Source organism: Lutjanus erythropterus, chromosome 15 (assembly GCF_056507025.1).
Source record: "Lutjanus erythropterus isolate fLutEry1 chromosome 15, fLutEry1.hap2, whole genome shotgun sequence".
NCBI lineage: Eukaryota > Metazoa > Chordata > Actinopteri > Lutjaniformes > Lutjanidae > Lutjanus > Lutjanus erythropterus.
Window position 1 is genome coordinate 859,409 of NC_139331.1, and position 12,060 is coordinate 871,468.

Genomic DNA, 12,060 nt, shown 5'->3' on the forward strand with positions numbered 1-12,060 from the left:
CAGATCTTGTAGTCAAAAAACTGCTCTTTCACTGCATCTGGAATTACTGTCAGGACAGTACGGTTTTCAGAGTAACTTGAATCTTTTCACTAAGTATTTCTCAGGCAAAACATTTGTCAAAGCTGCAGATTATCTCTCTGATATGTTTTTAACATGCTGTGGAACTTGTATTGTAATGTGTCACTGCTGTTATAAAGTTTGACTGTGGAACAGATGAATTACTCGTGTTCTTTATGAAGTCAATATTTACGACCTGTAGTAAAGCATTACTAGCAAAACCATTTTTTTTTTAAATCAGGCATGTTTTTGTGACCATCCCATACAGGTTTTTCCTATTACCTGTTTAAAGAGTGAAATTACATGAAATCTCTGTCAAACAACATTATATATACATATATTCTGTCATACCACAGGACTCTGGAATACTACTGAATTCATAGCCAGAGAAGTGAAAAAATAAATTGGCTGCATATAATGCACACACCATAACCTGTATCCCTTGTGTAGACCGCAAACGTCACATCAGCATCCTGCTTCCATGATAATTTTGTTCACCCCACACATCTGCAAATGAGTAATGACAATGCTTATGATTTTTTCGTAAGCACAGCAGTGTGCGTGTGTGTAGTGAGTGAAGTTGCAAAAGAGAGAAAATTTTTTTAAAAAAAAGTGCTGTGCCTTTGCTCAGATTTGACAGGTGTTGGGAGGAAGGAGTTCATGTTTAACTATGAACTTGTCTAGTGGCAGTAAATGTACATGAATACACACTGCAGAAGAAGGAGTAGAAACTAGGAAATCCAAAGTAAATGCATTTTGCTTTGCTTTTTACTTGGTGAGACCTAATTATGGATATATTTACAATATATTCAGGCCCATAGGCAATATGTAGTTTATTTATTTTTAAGAGGGGGGATGGACCCGGTTTGTTTCTTACACTTACAGCAAGTGCACCCACTCATGAACAACTATTTTGTTCTGCAGTTTTTAATACAACACTACTCACCAACCCCTCCATAGTTCTATAGTTAGAGAATATTATTGATCCAAGATGAAACAGAAGGGTGGACTAGGAGGAAAAGGAGATATTACAAACCTGTCTGTTACTTCAGCGCACAAAGACAACTGATATTTCAGAGCCATGATTGAGATCACAGATTCTAACAGTCACAAAATTCAGTCAGATCAGGATCAATGAGTCAGACAGACTAGACTAAACAGCCCTGCTGCCCCTGCACTGCTAGAGGATGGAGAGGGGCTGGCAGGTTAACACAGGGGATGTATTCTGTATTTTTGTCATTTTGAGATGTCATCCCCAGTAAATATTGCTTCATGTCTCTAGATGCATTTATGTAAATAATCTATGGTTTTGCTCATGATGTTGCTCTGTGTTATATATTGTGCATTGTTTCTTTCCCCATGGGTTTGATTGAGAAGGAAACCTCAGTGTCTGAGTCAGGGCAAGTGAGCCGAATTCTCCCTGACAAGCCTCAACTTCCCCCTCAGGCTGCAGCAGGAGATGAGGACAGCTGTCCACACAGATACATCATCGTCTTGATGGGAGAAGAGAAATTTAATAAATAAATAAAATTAATGTGTTTTAAACAAATATCATACTTCTTAAGGGGGCAGTTCACACAAAAATCCAAAACTTATATGCTAAATATTAGATGAGCATACAGAGCTTCTGTCCATTCCTGTGTTCATTTCATCCATATTTGTGCACATTTTCTGTAGGATAATACAGTCAATAAAACTGGCACCGATGGGTGGTATGTCATATTTGCATGTCTACATGGCCGTGCAAGTGATACGTGCCAGGTCTGTGTGTGTGTGCTTATCTGGTGTCAGCTTGGAAGCATTTAGATACAAATAAATTATTTAGTTTAAAATACAGATGTGTATTTGTAGATGTTATTAATGTAATTGCATGCAAAATAGGTCCACCAGCCAGCAGACAAAAAAGTAGCTCAATCTCATGGGGAAAAGGCAGACCTGGCAACAATGGTTGTGGTCTTTTGACTCTTCTACTTCTTTTAGGTATTTTTTTACTCTGAGTGATGCCCTCTGGTGGATGTATTGTTGAACGTCCATGCCAATGTAAAGGATGTATACATACATGGAAGTATGTGGTGGTTAGTTTTCTTGAGTCGCCATAAACTGGCTATGGATAGCAAATTTAAAAAAGTCATATCATCAGGGAAAGGAAGAAATTGATTTTCCTTTCCTTTCTTTTCTTTTTCTTTTTCTTTCTTTTTTCTTTTCTTTTCTTTTTTTTTTTTTTTTTTTTTTTTTTTACCAAAATGGCTCTTTTGACCATAAAGGTTGTAGATCCCTGATATAGATGGATAAACAGCACTACAGGTAAAATGAGAACATGTATTTTTCATTTTGGTGTGAACTGTCCCTTTAAAACAACAGGCAGGTGTCTGTGTTAACACTGAAACACTGTTGCTGTAATCATTCCATTCCCTCTCCCCTCTCTCTCTCCTCCGGGCTCTGTGTTATCTCAGTAACCTGACGTCGTGTCTTGTGTTACGCAGCCGCCTGGCACGCTGCTGCGCCGCGGCGTGGAGACCGAACCGAAGCGCACCACAGGCAGATTTGCGTCGGAGAGGAGAGAGGTGGATCCTGACACCTCGCAGTGCAAAGTCGCTGATTCCTAAACACATCACAGAGAAACATCCATCACGATGTAAACCTTCGATTCTTCAATGGAGCTCCCGTCTCCCGCCGCGAGCTGTTTACTACAACACACACACTCACACACACACACACAGTGCAGACGGTGATGATGCGGCGAGCGGTGGGTGTGTGTCCTGAGGAGCGCCGTGGGCACTGAAGAGAGAAGAGGAGCCGCATCCAACCAAGCATCCTCTGAGCCACCACAGCAGAACCATGATGTGTTTTTACCGCCTGCCCTTCTCCATCCTGTCTCGGTTAAAGTCGACGGAATCCACCGAGAGGACCGTGAGACATTAGAGACATTTATTTCAGCCAGCAGAAGCACCCAGAGCCAGAGGAACCAAGATGAAATTTCCAGCTGAGAATCCAAGAAAACCTGGGAACATGAACCCCCCACCAGGTTAGACTGCCCATTAGTCTGTTCCATTGTTTTCATGAAGCTGCAATGAGTCTGCTGCTGTTCCATCTGCATTCAGCCACCACATTCTGCTGTGATCCTCAGCAAATTCATCTTAACATCATGTCATTACTGCGTGTGTTGAAATGCAATGCTGCAGTCTGTAGTAGCCTTTACCTGCTCTGCATTACTGTGAGTGTTTCAGCTCCAACAGACTGCCAATCAGAGATTCATGGTGACCATAAGTTGACTTTCCACAGAAATATGCCACAGTGGAGATGTAGTTACCAAAACCTCATGGTACCATAATACCATGATAAAAAGTCCACAATATGATATTCATCACAATATTCAAAAAAGAGAGAAAAATGACGACATATAAACTAGTTTTCCTTCTGCTGTTCTTCTTTGGCACAATAAAATAAAAGTGGCAGCCATGACTTGAGCATGTGCAAAGATTAACATGAAATGTTTTTGGCAATGATTGTTTGAATGATGTATGTACAACTGCACAACAAAAACAATGCAGCAGTCAATAGCAGCCCTTTTGTAAAACAAAATAAAGATAATAAAATAAAATAATTAGTCGTAATATAACTGTAAATATCACCACAGTCTGGTATTTAGACATTTTTATTGTGATATCATGATATTCTATATAGTGTTACATCCTTTTGGTACAGCAGAGTCGTCTGCTGCTGCATGCTGAAGTTTACTGCAGCCGCGTCTTCACTGAGGTCCTCAGAACACGAGGACAACATGTGTTGATACCTGAAGAATAATTCTTTGGGCGGAAATGGAAAAAATAACGTGAGCAGCTTGTTCCCACAGCGAGGCTCTGCTGTCTGTAAACAAAGGCTTCAGTGTGATGCAGTGGAAGGATGTACACATTACCTCATCCAGCAGCGGGTAGATCCCCCTGAATCCTGCATGTGTGTCACGTTCTCACACGCCATCAGCCTCATCAGCACCTGTTTACCTGTCTGCTGTCATTGATATGTTCAGCACATGACCGAGACAGAGGTGTGACATCCTCATTTCATTTCACACCATCACTTCTCTGCTTTCTGAAAGTGCTGTTCATCATCACACCTGCATGTGAACACAACAGCTCATTGCAGCTGATTGGTTACATAAATAAAAGCAGCGCTTTATATTGTTGTTTAGAAGTGTGCTAAACGTCAGTCACAGTGGTCACGATTCCACAACACATGGTTACATAACAATATTTAGTGACTAGATGATGATGAAATGTAAAAATCCACCTCTTTCTTTTTGTTCGGCTGCTGTCAGTCACACTGGGAGCTAATCAACACTCAGTCAACAGCCTGTACGTGTTGCTTCTCAGAGACAATTGGCAGCAGAGCAGGAGAGGTGATATTTATCAACATGCTGCCTTTGCTATATTACACTTATATAGACTTTTAATGAGGTACATGCATGAGGTGAAGGTTTTCATTGCTAGTATCTTTGAACTGAAGGACCACTTTCTAGCTTTTTTACAGAGCTTTCAGCTGTATCTCACATTCATTCTTATATCACCTCTACGAAGGCAAGGAGAGAGTCCACTCATAACTTCATCTGTTCATCATCAAACTCCATCTGCTGATGAAGGCTGAGATAAAGTTTCTGGATAAAGCTGGTACCTAGACTTGAGTTTAGATTTTCTATCCAAATACTTTTAGAAGGTGACGAATTAACTTTCTATAGCTGCAATAAGATGATGATTTGAGCTGGATTGTAGTAGAGAGAATGAAGGAGCAGGGGGGTGTTTAGTTGAATATGTTATGTTGAATAAGTCTAATGTGCCTGACATGTTGATCCTTTATCTGACTGAGGTTTGTGACAGTTAGACTGTGTGACCCCGACCATGGCTCTGAAATATCAGCAGTCTAACAGAGCTGTGTGTCGATGAATCCATGGAGCTGTCTATGGTGCTGAAGTAGATTTGAAACTGTTGCTTTTCTCTCTCAGTCCTGCCCTTCTCTCAGTTTCATCTTGTGTCTGTAATACTTTCTAAACTACAAACTACAAGAGTCGTTCATGAGTCGATCAAATCAAATCAATCAAATATCGACAACTCAGCAATCAACTGTGTATTAACAATCTATCTATCCTTATCTGATTTGGAGGTGAATGGGATTTATTTTATTATTATTTTTTTTTAAAGTTGCTTATCTGGCGAGAGTCAACCCATAATAATCCACAGGTGGACACATGAGATGCAGGATCACATTGAAAACAGTGGGTACTGGTGTTCTGACGATTGTCATACGCTGCTGGTCTCTGCCTGGTAAATGCGCACATCCATACCAACAGTTTGTAGTACAGACTAATGTCACCAATGTGGAGTCTCTATGTCCAAACTGATATGACCCTGATGACATCTCTACGACATAATAAGTGTTATTTTTGCACATCAAAGGACTTAGTCCTCATAGCTTTATTCCAGAAAGCCCTTTCTGGCAGAAATCAATCCAGCCTTTTCTAACACATGGTTAACAGTCTATTAACCCAAACCATCTTTTCCTAAACCTAACCAAGTACTTTTGTTGCCTGAACCTAAACAAACAGCAGAAAATTGAAAATGTTTTGAAAACATATATTTTTAAAAATTGAAGATAAAATGTCAACGTAAACTTGACATGGTAGAAGAAGCTCAGTCTCCTGGGTAGAAGTCCTGTAGTTTACATTCCCATGAAAGGCTTGCAGATTGATTATTGCTTAAGCATATTGCATGTTTCTTGTAAAAACAAGTAGCTAGGGAAGGACTTGTTGTGGACATTGATTAGTGTTTACAGTAGCCAATAGCACTGAATGCACGTTTTGCTGCCTGACATGCAGCTAAAGCGGTCCATGGATGTTGGAACAAGAGCAGTCATATTAGCTGGCCTTTCATAGACTGAAAGCTCCCAGGGAACACGCTCAAACCAAAATAGCCTCCAATACCAACAGAGGCCAGTTTGACAGCTGGTTACACTGCCGATGTGGAGTTCTTGCCAGATTTGGCTCTTGGTAGTCCGTGGCTGAGTCACGGCTAACCAAGTTAACAGCAGTAGCTGTCTTTCCTTATGGAAACTCCGTAAATGACCTCTGTTCTGTATTTCCTGTCAGTCTTGGAGGCTGTGTTTGTGCTAGTGACCGATCATGATCGCTTCGAGGCTGCTAAGTGAGGTTTTATCGCTAATGCTAGCTAACAGTTACGGTATCTACTTTAGTTTAAGCTGAGCAGACAGTGGTTATCAGAGCCGAAACCAGAAAATATTTTCTATATAACATATATCAGTGAATAAAGTTATAAAGTTGTTCTTTTGTACAGCGAGGCTCACAGAACACTGCAGTCTGCTCTGATGAATGTTGTAAACAAGAAAACATTTCATTGAATGCTAATTTAGTATTATCCCTGAGTGCAGGATGAATGATAAACAGTTTGTAATCATTTTCCAGGAGAAGAAAATGTATGAAATATCCTTAAAAATGCCTGAGAATATCTACAAAATTACTTTTTATCATCGATAGACCAGATACTGAAGTGATGTGTGTGTATATATATATATATATATATATATATATATATATATATATATATATATATATATATATATATATATATGTATGTATATGATAAAAATACTTAAACATCAATTTTGACTCCATTTCATTTTGGGTTCACTTTACTCCATTCATCCACTACAGCTTACTCATAGTGTGTGTGTCTTTATACTAGTTCACCTGACTTTTGCATGTTTCTGACACAGTTTTCTGGACTTATAATGGACATTTAACTGTTTATGCAGGCGGAGTCGCTGTATGTCTACTAAAGTCTCTTTCAAATGTAAAATATGCAAAAAAAATCAATCTGTGCCACATACAGGAGAGGTAGATAAAGAGAAATAAAGGAGTTCCAACAGGATGTTTATGATTTCCGACAGCTCATCAGGAGGAGACTGAAATCATGTATTTGTGTCGAGGGTTTTCCTCCTGTTGTTGTCGGGCAGTGGAGCTTTTGTGAGCTGAGGGGTTGATGGAGCCTCCTCTCTCCTGCCTGTCGGCCCTGTAGGTCCATCAGTCTCTTAGCTCAAAGGCATATACATCGCTCCTTTCTATCAAACAGGCAGATGTATATGAATCTTGGACAAAAATGGCTTCTGGAGATAAAATGGGATAGCTGTAATGGTCATTTTTCTTTCTTTTATAGTCTCACTGTGTTTGCCTTTAAAATCTGGCCTTAAAAATAACTCAGCCTGTTACTTTATAGTCCCCATATGGACTATTCTCTCAGACTGGTTGGCCCTGAGGACTAATCCTTTCTTCCCTTCTTCCTTCTTTCTTTCTTTCTTCCTTCCTTCCTCCTCTCTTTGCGCTTACAGGTATTTTCACATATTTTGAAATGAAACAGGTAGTCCTTGTCTGTGCTGATATGAAAGTCGTTCATGCTGTTCACCTGTTGCACGTCAGTGCCTTCATCACTGCATCACGCAGATACTGCAGCTGTTCATCTGTCCTTTGTTTCAGTGGCAGTGCAGACCAACCTGGTCCCCCCCAAGAAGGTCCAGCCAGGCATGCTCCAGTCCAGCCTGGTGCAGGCCAGCGTGGCCACCATGCAGAACCCGATGGGCTGCGCTGTGCCGCGCCTGTCCGTCTCCACCCGCCCCCCCAGCATGGTGGCCAGCATGGAGGCGGTGGCTGACGGCTCAGCGCCCTTCACCATGATGAAGCTGAAGACGGTGCTGGCGGTGTTCGTGGTGGTGGTGGCCTACCTGGTGGCAGGGGGCCTGGTGTTTCAGGCTCTGGAGCAGCCATTTGAAAACAACCAGAAGATCACCATCACAGCAGAGAAGGCAGCCTTCCTGCACAAACACCCGTGTGTGTCTCCGGACGAGCTGGAGGCCATCATCAAGGTAAGAGCAGCTGCTGGTCGATACTCCAGCCTTCCCTCAGACCTGGCTGTGGTCCCCAGTGGGGACTCAGGTCTACTGAAACCTGAGCTTCATATCGATCTGATGCTATTCAAGCTCCACACATACTCCACACTCTGCCAACCACCCTGGAACTGGATACAAACCACACTCAACTGTCTAGTACATACAAAGTGTAGATGTCTCAATACATTCTTGAAACTCATGAAGTTCCATGAATGTGGAAACAATATTTTCCAAACAAGTTTCTATGGGTTGAAAGAGAAAAATTATTTGATGTTGATGTGATGGAACTCTGGGAAATTGGGATTAGCATATTTTACTATAATTTCACTATGATTTTTTACAGAGAGATTAGCTCTTATGCTAAGAAACATTTGTAACTGATTGAACAGATTTTAGCTTAGCCAAAATTAGCTTGCTAATATATAATATAGGGCTGCACAATTAATTGCAATAAAGAGCAATATGTGCAAAGTGCAAATTGCAGAGCCAGAACAAAATCGCAATTTTTTGAAAAAGGAAAAATGTGTGAGAAAACATTTCCACTAATTGTACTGCAATTTCAGTCAAAATAATGACAATATGACTTTTTTTTTTTTTTTTTTTACCAAATCATGCATTCCTAATAGAGTATACCTTGTTTACAGTGAAGATTGTTGGAGGTCACATGGAATACTGTCCTCGTACCATATCTGCCTTTAACAATGGAATGCTGTGATAGTGATGAGATTAATGGGAAGATTTTTCAAAAATAAAACAATTCACTTCAAATAAGCAAACATTCTGTCAATAATATTAGACTAGATGATCAAGTGAAGTAGTAATTTCCCCATCACTCTGACTACTACTCACTTTGAAACTTAAAGTATGTCTCTATGTTTTCATAAAGTCATACCTTCACTGTATATTTATTTATGTATTGTCAAGTGAATTCAATATATCGTTCCTAATATATTAAGGATGCACCAATACCAATACCAGCATCATATTGGTCTGATACTGTCCTCATGTACTCATACTTGTGCTACACTACTTCGATACCCCACTCCCAATACCACTCTCTGAAAAGCAGCTGCTCAGCACAAGCAGTCTGATAAAACATCAAGAACCAACACATCAACATCATCCACTAATGACTGCAGCAACTTTGGCAACTGTCTCTCAAATTCCATATTAGTCCATGAAAAACTCAAACAATTCTAGGAAATAAATTTGTCCTAGCAAGTATATGCACTGGAATAACCGATAGTATAAATCCTGAAGTCCTGAGGAAGAAGACGCTGAAGGTTATTGAAAAGTCCTTGAGGAAGGTGTCAGGTGGTGTGTGGGCGCTGCTGCTCTGTTTGCCTGTGGGTGCCTGTCACTGGTGCCTGGTGGGTGGTGGTGTTCCCTCTGATTGATAATAAGCTGAGTGTTTCTTGTGTTGGCTCTTTCCTTTAGTATACATGCCAGGAGGTGACATCCTTCAGCTCCTGGTTGTTGCCACCACCCCCTGTGGTGATATTAAATGATCGCTCTCTGTCAGTTGAAAATGTGTGGTGAGTTAAAACCTCAGCCATCGTGTCATAATCCATCAGGGATTTGTTACTATGGAAAAAGAAAACCAGTATTCAGAGAAGAGCTTTAGGAGTCATAGTCTTGTAATGTCTGTGTAAATCTTACCTCTGTCGCTGAAAACACCCCCAGCTCTGTGATCCTCCCTTTACACTAAACAGCTTTCTTATTTTTTATTTTATTGTTCAACAGGGACTATGCACAATCCATTTTATTGCACCAGATATAACCAGAAGCAAATTTCCATCTGTAGTCCCTCGTATAACAGTCAGTTCTGGAAATTCTAGCAAAGAAACTCTACTGCAGATCTGGGTATCCTTCAGACAGTATTGCAAACTTTTCATCTATTCAGACCCTTTTCAGACCTGGAATCAGAAACATTCTATATGTTACAGTAATTGCTTTTTGTTTGTTTTGGCTTTATTCAGGCGTGACTGGACCATAGAGTTGCAGTTCTCACAGGACATTTGTCGTCTTGTCCGCAGAGGGAGTGCTGTCACTGCTGGAGACATCAACAAAGAAGAGTGTTCTCTCTTCTCTCACAGACCTCATCTCTGATGGACTTAAAAACATATTTAACATTTTAAGATAGTAAAGATTTATTTATCCTTACAGAACAGGGTTGTATAGTGAGATTTTGGTGTAGTTTCGTACACAGGCACCTTCTCAGTATCTTGTTTTCTGTGCATCACTCTGCAAGAGTGTTGATTTGCTTCTGATATGAAGCTGATGATGATGGTGGTGCAATCTGATTTAAGATGGAGCTTTGTTTGTCATTGTTCAAGAAAACAAAATTATAGAATCTACAAACTTTACAGTAGTTCTCGCTGTGTCAGGGGCTGCAGTCATGGGTGTACAGTGTGACCAGGACGGGGCTGAACACTCAGCCCTGGGGGGCTCCAGTGTTGAGCAATAAAGTGGAGGAGGAGTGGAGGAGTGCCAATTGAAGCTGTTTGGGATCTGTTTGTGGGGAAGTCAAATATCCAGTTGTAGAATGTGGCTGTCAAGCTCAGCATGTTCAGTTTGCTAATCAGCTTCATGGGGGGGATTGTGATGAATGTTGAGCTGAAATCAACAAACAGCTTTCTGATGTAGGAGTTGTTTTCCTCACAGTGAGTGAAGACTGAGAGGAGGGCAGTGGAGATGGCATTCATTTTGGATATGTTGGTTCTGAACGGACACTGGTGAGGGTCCAGGCCAGCTTTGATGCTGTTCTTATTTCACCAATTTTATTGTCCCACAACCAGACAACAGCTTTAGGTCCAAGCTAGGCTAGCTGAGTTCATATTACTGCTTGCTTCCCCCTCTTCCTTGGTCTACCACACTGCTTGCAATGACATTTGGTTCGGTTGATCTCATCTCAAGGTCATCTGCACTTCATCCAATTCTTGCACTTCCTTTTCTGATGTTGATGAGTGTATCAGCAGTATAGGCATGGTGGTTGCTGCACTTTTATTTTAATTTGCTAAATCTGAGTGTGTTACCAGCTGCTGCATCTGCATGCCCTGCTGCCATAGCAAAGGCTATAAAAGTGTAATTACTGGCCATCATGCGCGCCAAAGAAATCATGCTCACACTTGTTTGTCACATACTAAATGTACAGCGTTTAGCTGGATATTCAGACTAGAACCAGTTGGTATGAAAGCTGAACATTTAGAGAGAGATTTTATTTATTCTCTGAGGGTTTTTTCTCATTTGCCCTACATCTGCAGAAGAAAAGGTTCATGTGTAAAAGGGACTATTAAGTGAGTGTTTTTTTACATATAGCCTTCCTCTCCTGTAAGATCTCTGTGGCAATTATTTGAATGTTAGGTGCCAAATTTCTCACATTCAGTTTGAGAAAATGATCTGGAAACAAGGTTTCCAACTTCTAGACCTCCATGAACATGAATTAAGGCTTGAAAGCCAGATCTCGTAAACAGATCTTAATTTGACTGACACCAGGAGTTTTCATAGCCAAAATGCTCACAGCCAGCTCGTAAAGCTCCGTTTTAGTAACATGTAGTGTTAGGCTCGGACAGCTATTGACCGCAGCAGCAGTGAAATCCTGTACGATAATGGACAGGATAATGAAGAGCACCACCACTGCAGCTGAGCTCAGAGAGCCGCTGAATTAGCCGAAGGCTGCAGCCTGCAAGGAGATAAACCAAGTGTGCCTTCACACCTAACCTGTTTGGTCCAGTTAAAATAGACCCTGGTCTGGTCTGTGTGGTTCATTTGGGCTAGTATGAAAGCAATCATGTGCTGACCAAACAAGCAGATTACTTGTGTGGTTAGTTTGTGGTGTGAAAGCAAACAAACCAACAACAGGATTTTATGAACGTATGTATGAGATTTTAGCATAACTTAAAAGCACATGCAACAATTTCCCTGAAACAGAAACAGAAACATAATCAATTTCAATCATCACTCTTACCCACTAGAAGTGTGTGCTGGTGCTGAGAATGTGCAGCACTCTGCCTGCACTTCTCATTATTTTGCTGTGGTTGAGACATTTAGCAACTC

General features: G+C 40.8%; 1 protein-coding gene across 1 annotated transcript in view; it reads left to right on the forward strand.

Moving 5' to 3' along the window:
• Window positions 1-2,263: 2,263 nt before the first annotated feature.
• Window positions 2,264-12,060, forward strand: part of kcnk10a (potassium channel, subfamily K, member 10a) — a 39,654-nt gene continuing 29,857 nt past the window's right edge. Inside the window, exons 1-2 of the mRNA XM_084737323.1 lie at window positions 2,264-3,082; window positions 7,595-7,980. Of these exons, the coding sequence (XP_084593449.1) occupies window positions 3,028-3,082; window positions 7,595-7,980 (441 nt within the window). The 5' untranslated portion in view covers window positions 2,264-3,027. The remainder of the gene's footprint in view (window positions 3,083-7,594; window positions 7,981-12,060) is intronic.